We start from the raw sequence: 19,510 nt of genomic DNA on the forward strand, positions 1-19,510 counted from the left end.
TTTATGTTTATCACAGGACATGAACGACTAACGGATCACATGTATTATCATTAAACAACAATTTGAAACATTAACATTTTCACCAGAACTGTCACCTTTGTTAGTTCTTTATCGTCTTCTTTTAACGGCAGACGGTTCCTAGACTCTTTCATTCTTTGTCCAAATTGTTCCCAAGTTTGAGACCAGAAAAAGAAATGAAATGTTTTAAGTGTCATTCCTGCTTTCTTCTGCCGTTTCCTCTCAGCTGGTCGTGGCATTCATTCTGAACTTGTGCTCGTATATTTTGTGTTAAACAGTTGTTGCCGTTTTATGCGTGAGGTGAAGATGTTCTGATTCTTATGTTCTATAATGTAAATGTAATGAATAACTGATGTCTCCTCTATGATGGACATTGTGAAGGATTCTTGTGGTTCTTTTCTGGAGACATAACCCAAACCAGCAACCTGAACCTGAAGGAGAATAAACATCCAGGTGACAAACTGGGTCGAGTTTCCTGGGATTCAAATGATTTGGTGACCATATGGAGCAAACCAGTGAATGAATCAGGATTAACCAGAAATAATGGTTTGAATATAGGAATAAAATCCTGGTAATGATTAGAATGAAGAAAATGTCTCAGATAAAATAGAAAATTATAAAATGATAATCATGGAAAACCAAACCCAACCTGTGAGGCTGGAATCAGAGTGCAGACAGGCTGAACTCACCTCCATGTGTTCCACTATCTAGAAGAAAACAAAACTAAAGGGCTTGAAAACAGGATATGAACACATATCTGGACCTTCATTCTGAATCTGATCAGAGCAGCAGGAATAGAACTCACAACAAACTGTAGTGATTGATTATGACACAATTAAAAATAAGACAGAACACTCAACAACTATTGTTTTAAACTATATTTAATAAAAATATTAATGTCAACAAACAGTCTGAAAAACCAGGGGGTCTGCCCCTCCAGGTTCCACTCATCATCATCATCATCATCCCACTCAGAATCCTTCATTGATCCCCTGAGGGGGAAATTGCTTTTAGTTACTCTGCAGTAGAGCAAAATAAACAAATGAGACGAGTAGATAAATTAGAATTAGAAAGAAACTAAAGATCAATAAAAGAATGAACAGAATTATATATAAACAAAAGTATAGACACAAAATAACAATACAGCTACATAATAATCATCTTCACCATCATCATCACCGTCACAATCATGACAGTCATCATCATCAGACATAATAATCAGAATCCTTAGTGAAAAGCTTTAGTGAAATGGTGAGAAAGGAGTAGAGAATTAAAAAGAGCAAGAAGACTCCAGATCAATAAAATACAGTAGACTTAAATACTGTATAAACATATATAGATACAAATACAGATGCATATCATCCTCATAATCATCCCCATCATCATCATAGTAATAATCATCGTGATCATCATAATAATAATCATATTCATTATTATAATAATCATGGTCACAACAATCAACATATTAGTCATCATCACAAATCATCGTCATCAGCATCATTGTAATAATCATCGCAATAATCATCATCATCATAATAAAACATTGTTATCGTAATAATCAGTCATAACAATCATCATCATCATCACCATCGTAATAAATCATCGTCATCATAATAACCATCATTATCATCATCGTGTCATCATCATTCATTGTGATCATCCCCATCATCATCATAGTAATAATCATTGTCATCATCATCATAACATCATCATCGTATTCATCATCGCCATCACCATTGTCATCGTCATCATGAGCATCATCATCATCACCATCGTCGTCATTATGAGCATCATCCCCATCATCACCGCCATCATCATCATTGCCATCACCACCATCATCATCATCATCCCCATCATCACCACCATTGCCATCATCATCACCATCATCATCGCCATCATCATCATTGCCATCACCACCATCATCATCCCCATCATCATCGCCATCACCACCACCATTGCCATCATCATCATTGCCATCACCACCATCATCATCATTGCCATCACCACCATCATCATTGCCATCACCACCATCATCATCATCCCCATCATCATCATCCCCATCACCATCATCATCACCATCATCATCACCATCATCATTGTCATCGTCATCATGAGCATCATCATCATCACCATCGTCATTATGAGCATCATCCCCATCATCATACCATCACTATCATCATCATCCCCATCATACCTGCTGATCTTATCCTGAACTTATCCTGCTCTGGAGCAGGTTAGGTGTTCAGCATAGGTTACCGCAACAACGTAGCCTGATAGAAAGTCAGCCACCTTTATGGTACCAAAAAACCAGGATTAAGCCTGAAGTTATCTCGCTAAACCGTAATCCAGCTTTATGGTACAGGCCTCAGACAACCTAAAGACTGTAGTGAAATGTTTAACTGAACCACTGGAGGGAGACAGACACCGAACCTCCAGTCAAGAGACCACGTGACAACAGGACCCAATTAAAAACTAAGAAATGTTTTATTAAAACCTGAAGGAAATAAACGATACGAAAGGTTTAAAAAATACACAATTTGATTGTTCAAATGTTTTTTAGTTCTCATTTCCTCCTAAATTATTCTGAACGATCTTAAATTCTTCGTACCGAGGAAACGAAGTCTCACATTGGCCGGAGAACTGGTTTATACGACACAATCACTTTAGTAATGATGGTGATACTGGTGAACGTCCTGCTGACGTCACCTGTCTGGGTTCACGAGTGCTGGAGGTCAGCACATACTGGTTCTGCCATCACAGCTCCACCCGGGGGGGCTCACCTGCTGCTGGGGGGGTCCTCTGAGCGAAGGGGGGGCCCCACCAGACTGGGGGGCCTGCAGCTCCATCAGCGTCACGCACCTGCTGACTAAAGGGCTGCTGCCCCCCAGGTGCTGCGTGTTAAAGACAGGTAGACCACGCCCACCAGCCAGTCCACGCCCACACACCAGCCAACCAATCAGTCCACGTCGGCCATTGAAAATACGAATGAAACTCAAACCAGAATATTTATAAAATAAAAGTGATTATTGGACAAATATTAATATATATATATAAATATTAGTGAGTAAATTATCAGCAACTCAATGACAAAAACATTTTCTCATCTCACTTCTTTATCTTTTATAATGAGAATTTAAAAAAAAACCCTAATATGTACAAATCAACATTTCTGATGGTTTACAATAAATCAGTGATCAATAACCCCCCCCCCTTTATTTATAAAGCACTGAATCACATCAGCAGACACCTCAAAGCGCTTTAATAGGCAGAGAAACCAACCGAACCAATAGAAACCAATAGAACCAATAGAACCAATAGAACCAATAGAAACCAATAGAACCAATAGAAACCAATAGAAGCCAATAGAACTTGAAAGAACCCTTCACCGAAGGTCACTCCTCTGAGTCACATGATCACTGGTTTAAACTGAACTGGTTCGAACCAATTTAAACTGAACTGGCGTGATGTCATCAGAGAGGGTGATGTCATCAGAGTGTGATGTCATCAGAACAGGACGCTCCAGGTCTTCTGGAGGAAGTGAAGCTGAACGTTTCTGCTGCTCGGGTTCAAACAGTCGCTGACCTCTGACCTCCAGCCCTCCAGAGTCCAGTCTTTTCTCATGGGGAGGCGTCAGATGAAGCCCCTCCGGACGTCTGCAGACCGCCCCGCCCTCGGTCCCATCTGGTGGATGTTTGGGGGCCGTCTCCTGTCTGGGTTAGGGTGTAGAGGAGGGCCAATGGGGTCGTGGCGGGGCCGGGGCAGGTGAGGCCACTGGTCATACTCGCCTCCAAGGATACCGGGCACCGGGAAGAAGGGATTGGGGTAGATGTCCCTTAGGGGGGGCGCGAAATGGGGGAGGGAGGGGATGCAAGGCCAGTGGAAGTGTGAACGGCTCTTATGGAAGCGTTTGTAGACCTGGAGAGAAGAAAGAACGTGAGGGGGAACCAGGATGGAACTAGGAGGGAACGAGGAGGGAACCAGGAGGGAACAAGGAGGGAGGCAGGGGGTAACTATGAGGGAACTAGGAGGGAACCAGGAGGGAACAAGGAGAGAACTAGGAGGGAAGCAGGGGGTAACTATGAGGGAACAAGGAGGGAACTAGGAGGGAATCAAGGGGGAACTAGGAGGGAACCAAGGGGGAACTAGGAGGGAACCAAGGGGGAACGAGGAGGGAAGCAGGGGGTAACTATGAGGGAACCAGGAGGGAACCGGGGGGAGCAATGCTCACCTCCTTCCAGTCGGTGTCTCGGGGTCTGCTGGGCTCTGGGTCTGAAGGACAAGGATGTGGGTCACACAACCATCCGTAGGAGCCACTCAGACGTGAGCAGCCTTCACAGAGCCCTCCCCCTGCCGCGCCTCACCTTTGAAGTCGCGATGGAACAGGTGTCTCCACAGCGTGGAGTCGCTGGCGGCGGCGTGGAGGTGTCTGCTGACGGAGGAGACCCTCCCCAGCGAGCCCACGTCCAGCAGGCGGAGGATCCGCAGCAGCAGCTCCAGGGGGAGGGCGGCCAGGCCGAACGCCACGGGCAGCGCCATCGCTGCAACCACACCACACCAGAGAATCAGCCCCGCCCACTGACTCCTCAGCCCCGCCCACCCCGGGGCCCCTCGGGGGGGTTACCGTCTCTGGCTGCAGCGATCAGGGGGTACGCCAGCTGGTCCTTGAAGACCCGCGACAGTTTGCTCAGGTCCCTGAAGGCAGCAGCAGCGCTCTCTCCTGGACAGGAGGGATCAATACCCAATCAATACCCGATCAGTACCCCATCACCCAGCATCCCTTCAGCCAATCAGAGCGCACCTGACCACTGGTCGGTGACGTAGCTGGAGGGACTCAGACTGAGTTTAAGGACCGGAGTGGAGTTCTGGTTCACCTGCAGGAGCCCTGAGGGAGGAGGGACAGTCAACCAACAACAAACAAACGAGGCTCCGCCTCCGTCTGAAGGTTCTGTTCTGGACCATCAGCCTCTGGTTCTTCACGTGCTAACGATACGTGTTTACGGGCTGACGCCTCCGGGGGGCGCGCCATGATGCACCTGGACATCAGAGGGGTTCAGAGGGGCGTGGCCTAAACATGCATGAAGGTTCTGCCCTTTTTACTTTGGGTGGTGCATCTTTGATCAAATCGCCATGACCCTGCCCCGTAGCGGTCAAACAGTCGTGTCACTTCCTGTGTGTGATGTCACGAGTCATCCTCACCGGTGAGAACCACGAGGGGGCCCATAGCCACGCCCAGCAGCATGACCACGCTGTCCCCACAGAGGGGGTGGGCGTACTGCAGCCGATAGACCCCCGCTGCCGAACGCCACCCCGCAGGCATCTGAGCAGGCTCCCCCTGAACACACACACACACACACACACACACACACACACAGTGAACACCCCCTCGTTCAGCCGTTAACCCCCCCACCAACACACACCCACCTGGGGCGTGAAGCCCGTCTCCAGCATCAGCAGGTTGCCAACGACGACGATGGCGTCGCTAGGACTGGTGATGTGGGCGGAGCTATAGAGCAGCTCCAGAGACAGGGGGGCGTGGCCAGCCCCCGCCTCGCCACACATCATGGGCTCCCAGCCTGACCCCCCCGGGGCCGGGGCCGGCACAGGGGGGGCCACCTCAGAACCGCTAATGGACACGTTATCAGGGCGACCAGAGGCCGACTGGAACCCAGAAAGGTCAGAGGTCAGCGGGGCGGTGTGATGGGTCAGCTGATCGGGTCCATCTGACCCATTAACCCTTCGTTCACCTCACCTGGTGTGACGTCACAGGCGCCCTCTGCTGGTCCTGCTGGTTCTGCTGGTCCTCCTGGTTCCTATTGGTCGACATGGCACTGGAGCTGTCGGGGGCGGGGCCTGCAGGCTGCGGCAGAAGGACGCAGATCAGATCTCCAGAGACCACACCGGACGCCGACAGAGACTGGTGGGGGTCTGACAGCGGTTCCGATCCATTCAGGGACAAACAGAACTCTGTGTCTGCACTGAGAGAACCACAGGACACCTTCATCATCATCATCATCATCATCATCGCCCCGGCAGTGACCTCTGACCCCACGGGTCACCTACACACCGGTGGTCTCACCTGAGGCCCACGGTGGACAGAACCGTCTCCCGGACCCGGTCCATCAGCTCCCGCACGCTGGGGTCCGCTCCCGGCAGCTCCACCCGGCGGGTCTGCCGGTGGACCCGGACCCGCAGCTTCATGCTGGGCTGGAACCGAACCACACACCGGCCCCGTTACTGGGTTCCTGTTCGGTAACGGACTATCGGCGGAGACGTGCCGGTTTAACGGAACGGTTCTGACGAGTCATTCCGAACCCAACCCCCCCGTGGATCTCAACGTACCGGTAATGTTCAAACAAATCCACACAAACAACAGTAAACAACAGGTAAACAACAGTAAACAACAGTAAACAACAGGTAAACAACAGTAAACAACAGGTAAACAACCGTAAACAACAGTAAACAACAGTAAACAAGAACACGTTTCGGTTTCGTTTCTGCCGTTAGCTAGCCTTTCAGCTTCAGTTGCTGCGCAGCAGTTCAGCCTGCTAAGCTAAGTGGCTAACCGGTGTACTCCGGTGACCGGCCGGTTACCGGGTCGAACCCGGTAACCGGGTCGAACCCGGTACCGTAACGACAAACGTTACCTGGAGTGATTCCAACCGGAGGTTCACGAAAGTCCGACCGCCAGCACTGAAGACACCAGCCTGACTGCAGCGGCAACCCACGAAGAAGAACGGGAGGAAGTAGAACACGACTTCCGGTTTGGCTTTTCTAAATAAACGTTTTAGTTATTTAATTAAGTTATTTAATTAAGTTGTTTTTCTGTTTTTAATGTTGGGACAAACGTAAAAAAACTACGGATGACGTGTTTCACATATTTCGTCTCCAAAAAATGACACATGAAAAGATTTTTTATGTTCCTCTCGTGAAATAAAGCACCAACTATTTTAATTAAAATCACAAAATGGGTGAAAGCTCAGAGGAAGTCAAAAATTTAATCTTGACATAATATTTGGGGGAGTTTATAAATTTTTATATCCGTTGTTGTGCGTTTTAAGATTTAAACTGTTTCACTAATTGTACTGAATTTATAATTGAAAGAGGCTTTTGTTAAATTCACATCAGCGGGCGACTCTCGACTAAATATTTTTTTGAATTTTTAAAAAAATTATATGTAAAGCGATGAGTTTATTTTTTTAAGTTTCCTTTCTAAATAAAAACGCGGTTATTTGTCGTCACATTTATTTAATATTCGTGAGGTAATTCTATTATTCATGTTGTAAAACACTCGTTCTAATTCTGCTGCGTCACGAACGGGTTCCGCTCCTAAAAGCTTCCGGGCTTCCGTACGGACCGGGTCTTTGGTTCCGGTGCTCCTGCCGGTGAAACGCGGCTGTAACCCGTGGTGTCGGTCTGACCGGACGGTGTGTGACCGGAGCCATGAGTCGGAGTTATGACGACGAGCTGCGGTACCTGGAGAAGACCGGAAACAACCGCTGGAGGATCAAGAAGGGCTTCGTCCCCAACATGCAGGTGAGCTTCCGGCACGTTAGCTGGTGGCTAACCGGTTAGCTTCAGGCCGGTGACACGTTGACCACACACTGCAGTGTAACAACAATATACTTGTTTCCATCCATCAACCAAACTGTTCGCCCAATGAGCTGAGACCCAGGTGTGGCAGATGACGTAGTCGATGACGCAACAGTTCCCTGCTAACGGCTAGCCAAACACCGGGAGATCTGCAAATAAATGATGGCTGTTCAAACCGGGAAACACGGAGTGAATCTATATGAAATAAAAATAACCAATAATCATCCACGCGTATCAAACCAAAAACGTCTGACGTCAGCTTGATGATGAAATCATCACGTGACGCGGTACGGTGAAAGTAAACAGTTCAGTTAAATGTATGCAGATTTGGATGAAAATGGACCAAACTTCCTGGAAAGGAAGTCACGTGTTCAGCAGCTGCTCCAGGTTCTGGTTCTGGTGCTCCTTCAGCCCTGGGGGGTGCCCTTACGCCCTCTACTGACAGCCATTGCTGCTGTCCAGTTGGACGTGGCTGCTGCTGATTGGCTGCTGGACCAGGTGACTCCTCCTCCTTGTCTTGCAGGTGGAGGGGACCTTCTACGTGAACGACTCGCTGGAGAAGCTGATGCTGGAGGAGCTGCGTAACGCCTGCTGGGGCCGAGGTCAGCTCCGCCCCCCATGTGGACCCCCCCCCCTCCCACGTCTCACTCTAGTCTCTGTGTTCCAGGTGTGGGGGGCTTCCTGCCGGCCGTGAAGCAGATCGGGAACGTGGCGGCGCTGCCAGGGATCGTCCACGTGAGTGTCCACACGAACATTCCCCCCCTCAGGGACGCGATCGCACCTGGAACCAGGTGTTTCTTCTCCACAGAGGTCCATCGGGCTCCCAGACGTCCACTCTGGCTACGGGTTCGCCATCGGAAACATGGCGGCGTTCGACATGAACGACCCGGATGCTGTGGTGTCTCCAGGTGGGTCCAGTGAGGTCACGCCGGACCAATCCCAACGGGCCGTGTCTCACGCCTTTGTCCTCTGCAGGGGGCGTCGGCTTCGACATCAACTGCGGCGTCCGTTTGCTGAGGACCAACCTGGACGAGGGCGACGTCCAGCCGGTGAAGGAGCAGCTAGCCCAGTCCCTGTTCGACCACATCCCAGTGGGCGTCGGCTCCAAGGGCGTCATACCGATGGGAGCCAAGTAAGGACAGGCCTGAGCCAACTGCGGCCTGGGGGCCACATCCGGCCCTTTGTGCACCCCTGTCCGTCCCCCGTGAGGCAGACCATAGACTACATCAATTAAACACCAGAACACCAGAATAAACAAAAATTCAATGAATTGCCCCCCCACCCCCCGGTCCAGGTGTTGCAGTACAGAACAGAAAGCTCTGTGTTGTGTTCAGGGACCTAGAGGAGGCCCTGGAGATGGGCGTGGACTGGTCCCTGAGGGAGGGGTACGCCTGGGCTGAGGACAAGGAGCACTGCGAGGAGTACGGCCGCATGCTGCAGGCCGACCCCAACAAGGTCTCCTCCAAGGCCAAGAAGAGAGGCCTACCGCAGGTACCTCATCAGCCCCGCTGCCCGGGGGGGCTCATTCACACCTGCAGGCGGGCTCCACCAATCACGTGTGTGTTTGTGTGTGTGTGTGTGTGTGTGTATTAGTTGGGGACTCTGGGGGCAGGAAACCACTACGCTGAGATCCAGGTGGTGGACGAGATCTACAACGACTACGCCGCCAAGAAGATGGGCATCGACCACAAAGGTCAGGTGTGTGTGATGATCCACAGCGGGAGCCGGGGCCTCGGCCACCAGGTGGCCACAGGTGAGTCCAGCACGCGTGTGACGGACGCTGACGTGTGGTCAGACACGTTGACACAGGTGTTGTTGACAGATGCTCTGGTTGCCATGGAGAAGGCGATGAAGCGAGATCAGATCACGGTGAATGACCGCCAGCTGGCGTGTGCCCGCATCACGTCCCAAGAGGGGCAGGACTACCTGAAGGGGATGGCAGCCGCCGGGAACTATGCCTGGGTCAACCGCTCATCCATGACCTTCCTCACTAGACAGGTGGGTGCTGGTTCGGGGGGTGGGGGGGCTGTGGATGAGCCCCCCAGGGTCCAATCCAGAACACATTCTGCTGCAGGCCTTCTCCAAGGTGTTCGCGACCACGCCCGACGACCTGGACATGCACGTCATCTACGACGTGTCCCACAACATCGCCAAGGTGGAGGAGCATGTGGTGGATGGGAGGCAGAGGACCCTACTGGTCCACCGCAAGGGCTCCACCAGAGCCTTCCCCCCACACCACCCCCTCATCCCAGTGGACTACCAGGTAAGACCCTCACTCCAGTGGACCAGTAGACTACCAGGTGCTGACCCTCCCCCAAGTAGACCAGTAGACTACCAGGTACCAACCCTCCCCCCAGTGGACTACCAAGTAAGACCCTCATCCTGGTGGACCAGTGGTACTGACCCTTACTCCCCTGGACTACCGGGTACTGACCCTCTCCCTGGTGGACCAGAAGACTACCAGGTACTGACCCTTACCCTGCTTGACTACCGGGTACTGACCGTCATCCCGGTGGACTACCTGACAATGACCTCACCCCGGAGGACCAGTAGACTACCTAGTGGACTGGTCAGTACTGATCTCACCCCAGTAGACCAGTTGACTATCTGGGGGACTACCTGACATTGACCTCACCCCGGAGGACCAGTAGACTACAGAGTGGATTGCTGGGTACTGAACTCACCCAAGTAGACCAGTTGATTACCTGGCGGACCAGTAGACTACCGGGTACCTTGTCAGCTCACAGGCCAGCCAGTGCTGATTGGTGGGACGATGGGCACCTGCAGCTACGTCCTGACGGGGACAGAACAGGGCATGACAGAGACGTTTGGCACCACGTGTCACGGAGCGGTAGGTCACCTGAACTCTGTCCCGTGCTCCATGTTTGTCTTGTTGGAACTCGCTGACTGACCCGTCTGCTTCAGGGTCGCGCTCTGTCTCGAGCCAAGTCCCGCAGGAACTTGGACTTCCAGGACGTCCTAGACAAGCTGGCCGACTTAGGCATCGCAATCCGGGTGGCGTCACCAAAGCTGGTGATGGAGGAGGTGAACCAATCAAGAGCTTCCATCTGACCCTCCCCCAGACCCACAAGTGTTCACTGATTGGGCGTCCTTCTCATTCCAGGCTCCGGAGTCCTACAAGAACGTGACGGACGTAGTGAACACCTGTCACGACGCCGGCATCAGCAAGAAGGCCATCAAGCTGAGACCCATCGCTGTGATCAAAGGCTGACGGTTCTCCTGGGGTTCAGGAAAGACTGGAAACCTTCTGACGTCACCCGTTTGAGGAAACGGAGAATTTTGTTTCTGTCATTAAGTTTTTTCTTTAAGTTGGACCTGTATTTGAAATTAAGATGAGTTCTGTTTGATGAATCTGTTCGGGTCACAGAATAAACCGTATTAACTGTGGTTCCACTGTTTGAATCTAACACCTGAACAGGTAACAGAACAGCTTCCATCACTGTTTTACATCAGAATAGGACTGAAACCCTTTTTTCTGAATGGTAAATTTAAAAAAAAAAATCTTTGATAAATAATGTAATGTGATTAATCTGGCAGTACCTTTAATACCAACAAATGACCATAAATCAAAGAGGACATCAGAACCAGATATGAACTGAACATCAAATCATGAGACAGACTGCAACATCCCACCACATCCCTGAATTCAAAATGTTACCGTGACCTACTTGCATAGGTCAAAGATCAAAGCAGTAGCTTCGATCAATTGTCTTACACTGGCCTTCCGCCTTGTCTTTCTAATCTGGTTCATGAGTGTACAAAAGTTGAAATTCGACCTTGACCTAGTTTTCTCAAGGTCAAGCTCATCTCATTTTCATCCTTTTGCTACCTGAGTCATGTGTTTTGTTTCATCTATCTGAACGGTTGTGAAGATAATTGGTGGACTAACAGACACTGACACAACACATCACCGCTTTGAAGCGGGATGGAATGACCATAAATCAAACACACGACACATCAGAACCACAGAATTGAACTGAACATCAAATCACAATAATTCAGTCAAACTGACCCTGAATAAAGTAAATACTGATGACGGCAAAGAAGAAGTTTAATGTCAAAGAAAAGTTTTGATTCCAGATTAATCCAAGCTGAGGACGGTTGAAATAAAAACCGTAACTAGTTTGTCTTTCGTCAAAGGTTAACTAAAGTAAAGAATCAAATACTTTAACTGAAGGTCCGTCGTGTCGTAACGACGTTCAGCTCTGAATCCACATCAAAGTTCCACCGTGAGGTCTGACGTTTCCTCACTTTGTCTCCGTGATGTTCCAGAATGATCCAGACTTGAGTCGGGATTGAAGGAACCCGACTTCCTGTTATTTACAGCTTAACTTCTTATTTACATTTTACTTCCTGTTCTGTTCCGTTTGACACTTGGAACCAAACGTTTCTCACATTTCCAGGACTTGACTTCCAGGTTGAACCGAGTGGGTGGCCGACGCCCGCCGGGACGGGTCCAGGTGAAAACGCTGAGTCAGCACACCTGCAGCGGTGTTCACTCAGCAGAACCAGAACCATCAACGTGTCCTCCGATCCAGCAGGTGGAGCCGGTCCGGTCCTCCACCGGTCCGGTCCGCCGGCCAGCCCGCCTCATGGGCAGCGGGGGGGAGGGTGGCCCCCCCAGGTCCGGGTCGGGGTCCTGACTCAGACGGACTGGGCTTCGTGATGCGTTCAGTTTTTAAGTGCAAAAGCAGCTCCTACACTAAGTTCCTGTGCTGGGGGGCCGCTGGGGGGCCGCCGTGACGTCCACCGGGCCCCACCCACCTCCTACAGCTTGGCTCGCTGGAAGAAGGCCTGCATACAGGAGAGGGTCAAAGGTCACATGAAGGAAGAGCAGCCGGACCACAACCAGTACAGAACCACACCAGAACCAGAACTAAACCAGGACCAGAACCGGACCCACCTTCATGTAGCTCTTCAGCACCTTGATGTCTGGCTGCTGGATCACCTGACAGAGTTCCTGAAACATCAGAGACCACAATGAACACCTGGAACCATTTCTCTGGGCTCCCCCACTCCCCCGCCCCCCCGTCCTACCTGTGAGACCTGTGGCGACACCTGGAGGGAGGGCAGGTACTCCTGCTGCAGCAGCTGAATGAACTCTGGCCCCTGGAGGAGACAAGGTTTAGAACCAATCAGAAGGAGAACCCCGCCCTGCCACACCTGACCCCGCACCGCCCCGCCCCCCGGGCCTGAGTCTCACCCGTTTCAGGTGGATGGTCTTCAGGGTGATGGAGCACTCGGCCAGCGTCTGAAACACACACAGCGTGAGAACACACCCGTGGGGGTGGGGGTGGGGCTGGGCGGGGGTACTCACCAGCACCGTCTGGGCGTCCGACAGGTCAAAGGTCGGCTTGAGCGGCGCCAGGAAGCAGGCGGGGACGATGTGCTTGTAGATGAAGTCGGGGAAGCCCACCACGCCGTCTTTCCCTCCTGCAGGGGGCGACAGAGACGAGTCAGGACAGGCCCCGCCCACAGCGGCGTGGGTGGAATTGGGGGGGGGACTCACCCCACATGTCCACCAGCCTGGACAGGATGATGAAGCAGGTCTTCTGGGCGACGGGGTCGGGGTAGTCCACCGCCCCCTGGACCACGGTGAACACCACCCGCTCCATGTTCTCCGGCCCTGCACAGCACAGACAGGTGAGTGCTGCCCCCCCAGCCAGACGGTATGGGGGGGGCAGCACTCACCCTGGCCGTCCAGCACCTCGCTCATGCCGCTGCCCACCACGGTGAGCAGGAAGCTGAAGTAGCTGCGCCGCAGCAGCTGCTGCTCCAGCGCCGCCGTCTGGTCGTTCTCCTCCGCCGGACGCCCCAGCGCCTCGAAGATGGCCCCCACCAGCGGCAGGAACACCTGCTGCAGGAAGGGAGACACCTGCCGCTGCCATGGCAACAGCAGAGGCTGGGCGTGAGTCCCCCTGGGGCGTGTTGACCCCCTGTCCCGGCGGCGGCGGCGCTACCTTGAACTTGGCGGTCATCTGGCTGATGAGGGGGATGAACTCCTGCAGGTCTCGGGGCTCGGGGTCCTTCAGGAGGTGCTGGGAGGCGGCGGGGATGAAGGGCAGCACCTCCTCCTCCAGGCAGATGATCATGCGGTGCAGGAAGGAGCGCACGGCCCCCCGCAGCGGCCCCCGCCCCACGGGGCAGCCCAGCGCCGGCAGGAAGGTGCGCATGCAGTCGCGGTACGCCTCGCTGCAGCCGCACTGCTTCACCGTCTGCTTGTTGCTGAACGCCTTGCTGGTGCGACTGGGGGGGGTAGAACCAGGGAGGGGTTAGGGCTGCTGACGGGGGGTGGGGTCAGGCTTGGGGGCGCGGTCCTCACCTGGCAAAGCCCACGGCGTGGCTCAGGCAGTCGGCCAGCGCCGCCCGCCGCTCCTCCTCTGCCTCCTGGGGCAGTTTGTCCAGCAGCAGGCGGAAGGCGTCCAGCAGGGGGCGCAGCAGCCCCCCCATTAGCGCCTGCTTGTGCTCCACAGGGCTGTCCCCCCCCACGATCAGCACCCCCGCCGCCTCAAACATGAACAGCTGGTCGTCGCTGGTCAGCAGCGCCGGGAAGCCGTTCTCCTGCACAGGGAGCAGCGTGTGAGGCCCCGGGGCCCGACTCACCTGTACACACCTGGGGGGGGTCCTCACGGGGGGGGCCAGCTCCAGCAGGTCCTGGATCCGCGTCAGGATGTCCTCCACGAAGGCGGTCATGTGTTTGCTGTGAGAAGAACCAGGAGTGAATCAGATGGTTTTCTAGCCCCGCCCCTGTGATGTCGTCATCCAGGGGGCGGGGTCATGTGAAAGCAGGCGGGGCCAGACTCACTGCAGCGTCTTGACGAATCTGGAGAACAGGTAGGCCACGCGGCTGCGCACCTTGGGGCTGCTGTGTCTCAGTCCTCTCTGGTCCAGGAACGCCATCTGAGGGCGACAGGGAGGTTAGCCCCGCCCCCGGCCACGCCCCCAGCCCCGCCCCACTCACCAGGACGTTGGGGATGTGCTGCGGCTCCACCACGAAGAACTTGTCGTAGCGGACGACCGTCTCGAAGAACTCCAGGGACACGGAGGAGTGCTGGTAGCTGCTCACGTTACACGACACCAGCTGGTGGGGGACAAGGGGTCATGTGACACGTGACATCACAGCCGACCGCAGCGCCGCGCTTCACCACACCCACCGTCCTCATCATGTCCTGCAGGGCGCTGGTCTTGGCGGCGTCCCCTGAGAAGTGGGCCCCGTGTGACGCGGGCAGGGCCTCCCCCAGCATGTAGAGCAGCCGGATGGCCACCTCCACCTCCATGAAGGGCGCCGCCTGCCAGTTCCTGTCCAGACAGGAAGTCAGGGTGAGCCGACTGAACGAAGCTTCGGCCCCAGGGCCACATGGCCCCCCAGACGTGTTCAAACCGTAACTGAAGCTGATTATCACCAAACGGTATGAATTTAACTTTCCAGCCCCGCCCTCCACCTGGCCCCTCCCCCCGGGTGACATCACTTCCTGTCTGTCTTACTGGAGGGTGCGGGTGAAGACGCGCCCCACGGCCTCCAGCAGCAGCTCGGGGGACACCTGGGCCAGACGGTCCAGCAGCATCTTCAGCTGCTTCCTGTACTCCACGAACATGGCCTCGTCCTCCCCCTGGGGACACACACAGGTGGGCGGGGTCACCGGGTGCTCCTCCCACCACCCCCCCACACAGGAACTCACCTCGTTCTCAAAGTTGTACTCATCATCGTACGTCAGCTTCTTCATTACTGCCATCATGATGGCCTGTGGGGGAGGAGAGGTCAGCCACGCCCACAGGGGGAGGGGCTGAGTTCATACACGCCCACGGGGGGGGGGGGGGGGACTCACCTCTACGTTTGATTTCTGCTGATCCGTCAGTTGAGGAAGCTGCAGAGAGAAGGGGCAGAGCGTTACTTCACAGAACCACCCCTGACACGCCCCCAGTGGGCGGGGCAGAGGTCTCCAGGCCTCACCTGCTTCAGGACATGCAGGTACTCGTAGCAGCAGCCCACCACGTTGGAGGAGATGTCGTCGTCCTCGTGCACCAGCAGCTGCAGCAGCAGCGGCACCTTGGCCTCCAGCGCCGCCAGAGGCTCCGCCCCCGCCTTCAGGCCGCCGCCCTTCATCAGCTTGGACCAGCTGAGCACCAGAGCCTGACCCATCCCGTTCACCAGCCGCGAGAACTTGGCCAGGAAGTCCACGTCGTCCTCCTGACGGGACAGGAGGTGTGTGAGCCTGTGTGTGTGTGTGTGTGTGTGTGTGTGAGTCTGTGTGTGTGTGTGAGTGTGAGCCTGTGTGTGAGTGTGTGTGTGTGTGTGTGAGCCTGTGTGTGTGTGTGTGTGTGTGTGTGCCTGTGTGTGTGTGAGCCTGTGTGTGTGTGTGTGTGTGTGTGTGAGCCTGTGTGTGTGTGAGCCTGTGTGTGTGTGAGTGTGTGTGTGAGTGTGTGAGTGAGCCTGTGTGTGTGTGAGCCTGTGTGTGTGTGTGTGTGAGCCTGTGTGTGTGTGTGTGTGTGTGTGTGCCTGTGTGTGTGTGAGCCTGTGTGTGTGTGTGTGTGTGTGTGTGAGCCTGTGTGTGTGTGAGCCTGTGTGTGTGTGAGTGTGTGTGTGAGTGTGTGAGTGAGCCTGTGTGTGTGTGAGCCTGTGTGTGTGTGTGTGTGAGCCTGTGTGTGTGTGTGTGTGTGTGTGTGTGTGTGAGCCTGTGTGTGTGTGTGTGTGTGTGACCCTGTGTGTGTGTGTGAGTGTGTGTGTGTGTGTGTGTGAGCCTGTGTGTGTGTGTGAGTGTGTGAGTGTGTGTGTGTGTGTGTGTGTGAGCCTGTGTGTGTGTGTGTGTGTGTACCTGCTCTATGTTGTAGAAGCCCGCCCCCTGCAGCACCTGGCTGAGGGACTCCACCAGCTTGGTCTTGTCGTGGGGGTCCATCCCCTTGTTGACGATCTCCAGCAGGCAGTCACAGGCCTCCTCCCTGAGGGCCTCCAGGGACATCTGCCCCAGCAGCAGGGCAACAAAGCTGGGAGGCCACAGTGGGAGACGGCTTAGAGCTGCACAGGATGCCCCCCTCCCCCCCGGGGGGGGCCCCGGACTCACCGGTCGTTGGCGATCAGGTTGAGGTCGATCCAGGACACGTAGGCCCCCACCACCTCCAGGCACTGGCAGGTGAGCTGGGGGTGGGAGCGCTGGTACGTCTGCAGGATGTGGAACCAGGACTCCACCAGGTGGGGGACGCACTGCTCCCTCATGCTGTCCTTGATCAGCGTGTTCCTGCGCGTCTCCTGTGGGGGGGGGGGGGGGGGGCGTCCCGTCAGCACCAGCGGCCCTTCAGGAGCCCGACAGGAACAGGAAGTGAGGGAGGGGGGTTACCTCTGGGGAGTGCAGGATGTCCCGGTCCACCACCTCGGCGTCGATGGCCATGAGCGTCCTCAGGTAGAGGTCCACCCCCTGGGGGGTCAGCCCCACCAGCGCCAGCAGGTCGAAGAAGAACTCCGGCCACAGGGAGGGGTACTCCAGCACGAAGGTGAGCGCTAACACCTGCGCCGCCTTGTTCCTGACGAATGGCTGCTCCGGATGGCTGCTGACCAGCTGGGGGGGACAGTCAGCGCTAGAGCGGCTAGGCTACAGCGGCTAGGCTACAGCGGCTAGGCTACAGCGGCTAGGCTACAGCGGTTAGAGCCGCTGCTCTAGAGCCGCTACGTTAGCTGAGCTGTGATTGGAGGAGGCGTTACCGGGGAAACATCTCACCTGCTGCTCGAGCCACTTCATCAGCGTCTCCCTGATGAGCTGCTGCTGCGCTGCAGTCAGAGCAGCGTGTCTGCCACACACACACACACACACACACACACACACACACACACACACACACACACACACACACGTCAGACGACCCCTAACCCTCACCACCCCCCCACCCCCGTCCCCCTCCTCACCTGAACTTGACCTGATGCTCCAGAACTTGGAAGCAAAAGAACTTCACGTGATCGTCACTGAAAGAGCAGAGAGGGGGGGGGGTCAACACAGTCAGCTGACCGTGTGTGTGTGTGTGTGTGGAGGGGGGGTCAGGTGAGCTCACCTGTACAGTCCATTGGACAGGGCGTCAGCACACACCACCCAGCCGTCCTGGGACTCCTTCAGCTGCTCAAAGTACGCCATGGCCTGGGGGGGGCACACACACACACCAGTACAGACTGAAGGCCTCCACCCCCCCACACACAGCCGCAGCGCCCCCCCGGTCTTACCCTCTGCCTGTAGCGGGCGTCGGCGTTGGGGTCCAGTCCCAGCAGGGCCTGCTCGTCCATGGCGGGGGGGGCCGACTGGCAGGCCATTGGGTGGGGGGGTTAGCTCTGCTGACAGGTGGGGGCGCTGCTCGCTGCCACCAGGTGGGCTCCTGTCATCTGGAGGGAGAGGAGGCGTTTGATTGGCTGCATCTGTGACGTCATCAAAGCCATCAGACATCAAAGCTGTAAGCCGGGGGTCAAACAGCCACCGACCCCCCCCCCCCGGTCACGTGTTGGGTTAGCCGTTCTCAGCACCGCCGGAGGGGAAAAGCCCCCCCCCCCGGTGGGGGTCGGTGGGGCTCCGCCGCCCGCCCTTAGGGGCATGATGCAACCCGGGGGCAACAACTCCAGCCGCTGCCCGGGGGGGTGACAAGCTACCGGGAGGGACGACTAATGACCACCGGGCCTCAAGGGGGGGTCCATATGGGAACGGGGGGGCGACCCCCTCCTCAACGAGCAGCTACAAGCTAACACCCCCCAGTTAGCCGCAGCTAGCGTTAGCCGACTAGCATCTGACACCAGCCGGAACCAAACCGGGAGACTAACGGGCCCCCGGGGGCCCCAGACAGCTGGTCCCAGGCCCGTCCGGTGCCACCGTCCGGTACCACCGTCCGGTACCACCGTCCGGTACCACCGTCCGGTGCCACCGTCCGGTACCGGTGGTCACGGCCATCACGCCCCGGCGGTGGGGACCACACAACCAGGCTCCGCTGCCGTTAGCGCCCTGTTGGCCACATGAGCCCCGCCGGCGACCCGCTTCCGGCCGGCGGGGCTCACCGGAGAGGAACGCGGTCGATCGGAGCTGCTTCTCCCGGTAACTCACCGCGGAGCCGCCGAGAAGTCACCGGGAACGGGTCCGCCGAGGGTCCGAATCAGCGACACTAGACAGTCTGCGGTGCGGCGTGTCCGCTGCGTTCACATCCGGGGCACTGGACCGGAAGTGATTCAGCGATGACGCCCCGGACCGGAAGCAGAAGAAGCAGCACCAAACAAAATAAAAAAGATTTGTTTTTTTTTATATAAACATTTTAATTGTTTTAGGAACATTTAATTTTCATGAATATAAATTCGGTGGAAGAGCGGTGTTCAGACGGTTTATAGTGTTAGAGGTTCTGGAGATAAGGTCAGAGAGGCCAGACTGAGATGGTTTGGACATGTCCAGAGGAGAGATAGTGAATATATTGGTAGAAGGATGCTGAGTTCTGAACTGCCAGGCAGGAGGCCTAGAGGAAGACCAAAGAGGAGGTTTATGGATGTAGTGAAAGAGGACATGAAGGTAGTTGGTGTGAGAGAAGAGGATGAGAAGACAGGGTTAGATGGAGGACACTGATTGGCTGAGGAGACCCTGAAGGGAAAAGCCCAGAGGAGAAGAAGAAGAAATAAAGCTAAAAATAAATATTAATTAAATACTAGATGAATATTAATTAAACACAATCCTCCCCTTCAGAGAACCAGAAACGACCCCGGCCATGTGAAGGTCTGCCCTTCTGTTTTATCTTTTCCAGCGGCCGTGAGCGAGAGACACCATGAAGGCAACCGGCACAGTACGTAAACCCGGGATAAACCGTCCCCCCCGCGGCGGCGGCTCCCCTCCCCGGTGGAAGGGGAGTGTGAAACAACGTCTAATATTTGAAATGA

General features: G+C 54.8%; 3 protein-coding genes across 6 annotated transcripts; 1 reads left to right on the top strand and 2 right to left on the bottom strand.

The window, feature by feature from the left end:
- Nucleotides 1–881: 881 nt before the first annotated feature.
- Nucleotides 882–6,769, bottom strand: fbxo7 (F-box protein 7). 3 transcript variants are annotated; one of them, XM_068307435.1, is made up of 10 exons: nt 6,663–6,769; nt 6,095–6,222; nt 5,768–5,993; nt 5,440–5,676; nt 5,215–5,350; nt 4,817–4,900; nt 4,640–4,735; nt 4,380–4,556; nt 4,247–4,287; nt 882–3,933 (listed from the first exon to the last, which is right to left on the bottom strand). In XM_068307435.1, exons 2-10 carry the CDS (start codon nt 6,214–6,216, stop codon nt 3,649–3,651), a joined length of 1,404 nt encoding a protein of 467 aa, XP_068163536.1. In that variant the 5' UTR covers nt 6,217–6,222; nt 6,663–6,769; the 3' UTR covers nt 882–3,648. The 3 variants fall into 3 exon arrangements, with proteins under 3 accessions (XP_068163536.1, XP_068163537.1, XP_068163538.1); XM_068307436.1 differs by lacking the exon at nt 4,817–4,900; XM_068307437.1 differs by lacking the exon at nt 6,663–6,769 and having other exon boundaries at nt 5,768–5,875; nt 6,095–6,228.
- A 535-nt stretch (nt 6,770–7,304) lies between these two features.
- Nucleotides 7,305–11,016, top strand: rtcb (RNA 2',3'-cyclic phosphate and 5'-OH ligase). The gene is made up of 12 exons (XM_068307434.1): nt 7,305–7,551; nt 8,132–8,210; nt 8,276–8,343; nt 8,417–8,516; nt 8,584–8,740; nt 8,943–9,099; nt 9,202–9,361; nt 9,431–9,606; nt 9,683–9,871; nt 10,349–10,459; nt 10,534–10,653; nt 10,733–11,016. The coding sequence occupies exons 1-12, from the start codon at nt 7,459–7,461 to the stop codon at nt 10,838–10,840; spliced, it is 1,518 nt and encodes a 505-aa protein (XP_068163535.1). The 5' UTR covers nt 7,305–7,458; the 3' UTR covers nt 10,841–11,016.
- A 646-nt stretch (nt 11,017–11,662) lies between these two features.
- Nucleotides 11,663–18,803, bottom strand: xpot (exportin, tRNA (nuclear export receptor for tRNAs)). 2 transcript variants are annotated; one of them, XM_068307433.1, is made up of 25 exons: nt 18,696–18,803; nt 17,834–17,989; nt 17,668–17,750; nt 17,525–17,581; nt 17,340–17,409; nt 16,962–17,180; nt 16,689–16,873; nt 16,443–16,611; nt 15,581–15,817; nt 15,456–15,494; nt 15,309–15,371; nt 15,115–15,239; nt 14,784–14,928; nt 14,591–14,710; nt 14,435–14,529; nt 14,260–14,329; nt 13,952–14,190; nt 13,590–13,875; nt 13,321–13,510; nt 13,139–13,255; nt 12,947–13,062; nt 12,833–12,880; nt 12,667–12,738; nt 12,533–12,589; nt 11,663–12,423 (listed from the first exon to the last, which is right to left on the bottom strand). In XM_068307433.1, the coding sequence occupies exons 2-25, from the start codon at nt 17,918–17,920 to the stop codon at nt 12,397–12,399; spliced, it is 2,916 nt and encodes a 971-aa protein (XP_068163534.1). In that variant the 5' UTR covers nt 17,921–17,989; nt 18,696–18,803; the 3' UTR covers nt 11,663–12,396. The 2 variants fall into 2 exon arrangements, with proteins under 2 accessions (XP_068163534.1, XP_068163533.1); XM_068307432.1 differs by having other exon boundaries at nt 13,952–14,329.
- Between the last annotated feature and the right edge of the window lie 707 nt (nt 18,804–19,510).

The sequence above is a fragment of the Antennarius striatus genome, chromosome 22, assembly GCF_040054535.1.
Source record: "Antennarius striatus isolate MH-2024 chromosome 22, ASM4005453v1, whole genome shotgun sequence".
NCBI classification, from domain to species: Eukaryota; Metazoa; Chordata; class Actinopteri; order Lophiiformes; family Antennariidae; genus Antennarius; species Antennarius striatus.

Bases quoted from the DNA above. Each gene is read 5' to 3' on its own strand.
- fbxo7 (XM_068307435.1), bottom strand. From the start codon at position 6,216: ATGAAGCTGCGGGTCCGGGTCCACCGGCAGACCCGCCGGGTGGAGCTG. The intron at 4,901-5,214 runs GTGAGGATGACT...CTCCTCCCTCAG, and splicing joins CCCCCTCGTGGTTCTCACCG to GGCTCCTGCAGGTGAACCAG. The intron at 3,934-4,246 runs GTGAGCATTGCT...TCTTCTCTCCAG, and splicing joins GAGACACCGACTGGAAGGAG to GTCTACAAACGCTTCCATAA.
- rtcb (XM_068307434.1), top strand. From the start codon at position 7,459: ATGAGTCGGAGTTATGACGACGAGCTGCGGTACCTGGAGAAGACCGGA. The intron at 8,517-8,583 runs GTGGGTCCAGTG...TGTCCTCTGCAG, and splicing joins GGATGCTGTGGTGTCTCCAG to GGGGCGTCGGCTTCGACATC. The intron at 10,654-10,732 runs GTGAACCAATCA...TTCTCATTCCAG, and splicing joins CAAAGCTGGTGATGGAGGAG to GCTCCGGAGTCCTACAAGAA.
- xpot (XM_068307432.1), bottom strand. From the start codon at position 17,920: ATGGCCTGCCAGTCGGCCCCCCCCGCCATGGACGAGCAGGCCCTGCTG. The intron at 15,818-16,442 runs GTACACACACAC...CTGTCCCGTCAG, and splicing joins GCTTCTACAACATAGAGCAG to GAGGACGACGTGGACTTCCT. The intron at 13,256-13,320 runs GTGAGTGCTGCC...TGTGCTGTGCAG, and splicing joins CGAGGTGCTGGACGGCCAGG to GGCCGGAGAACATGGAGCGG.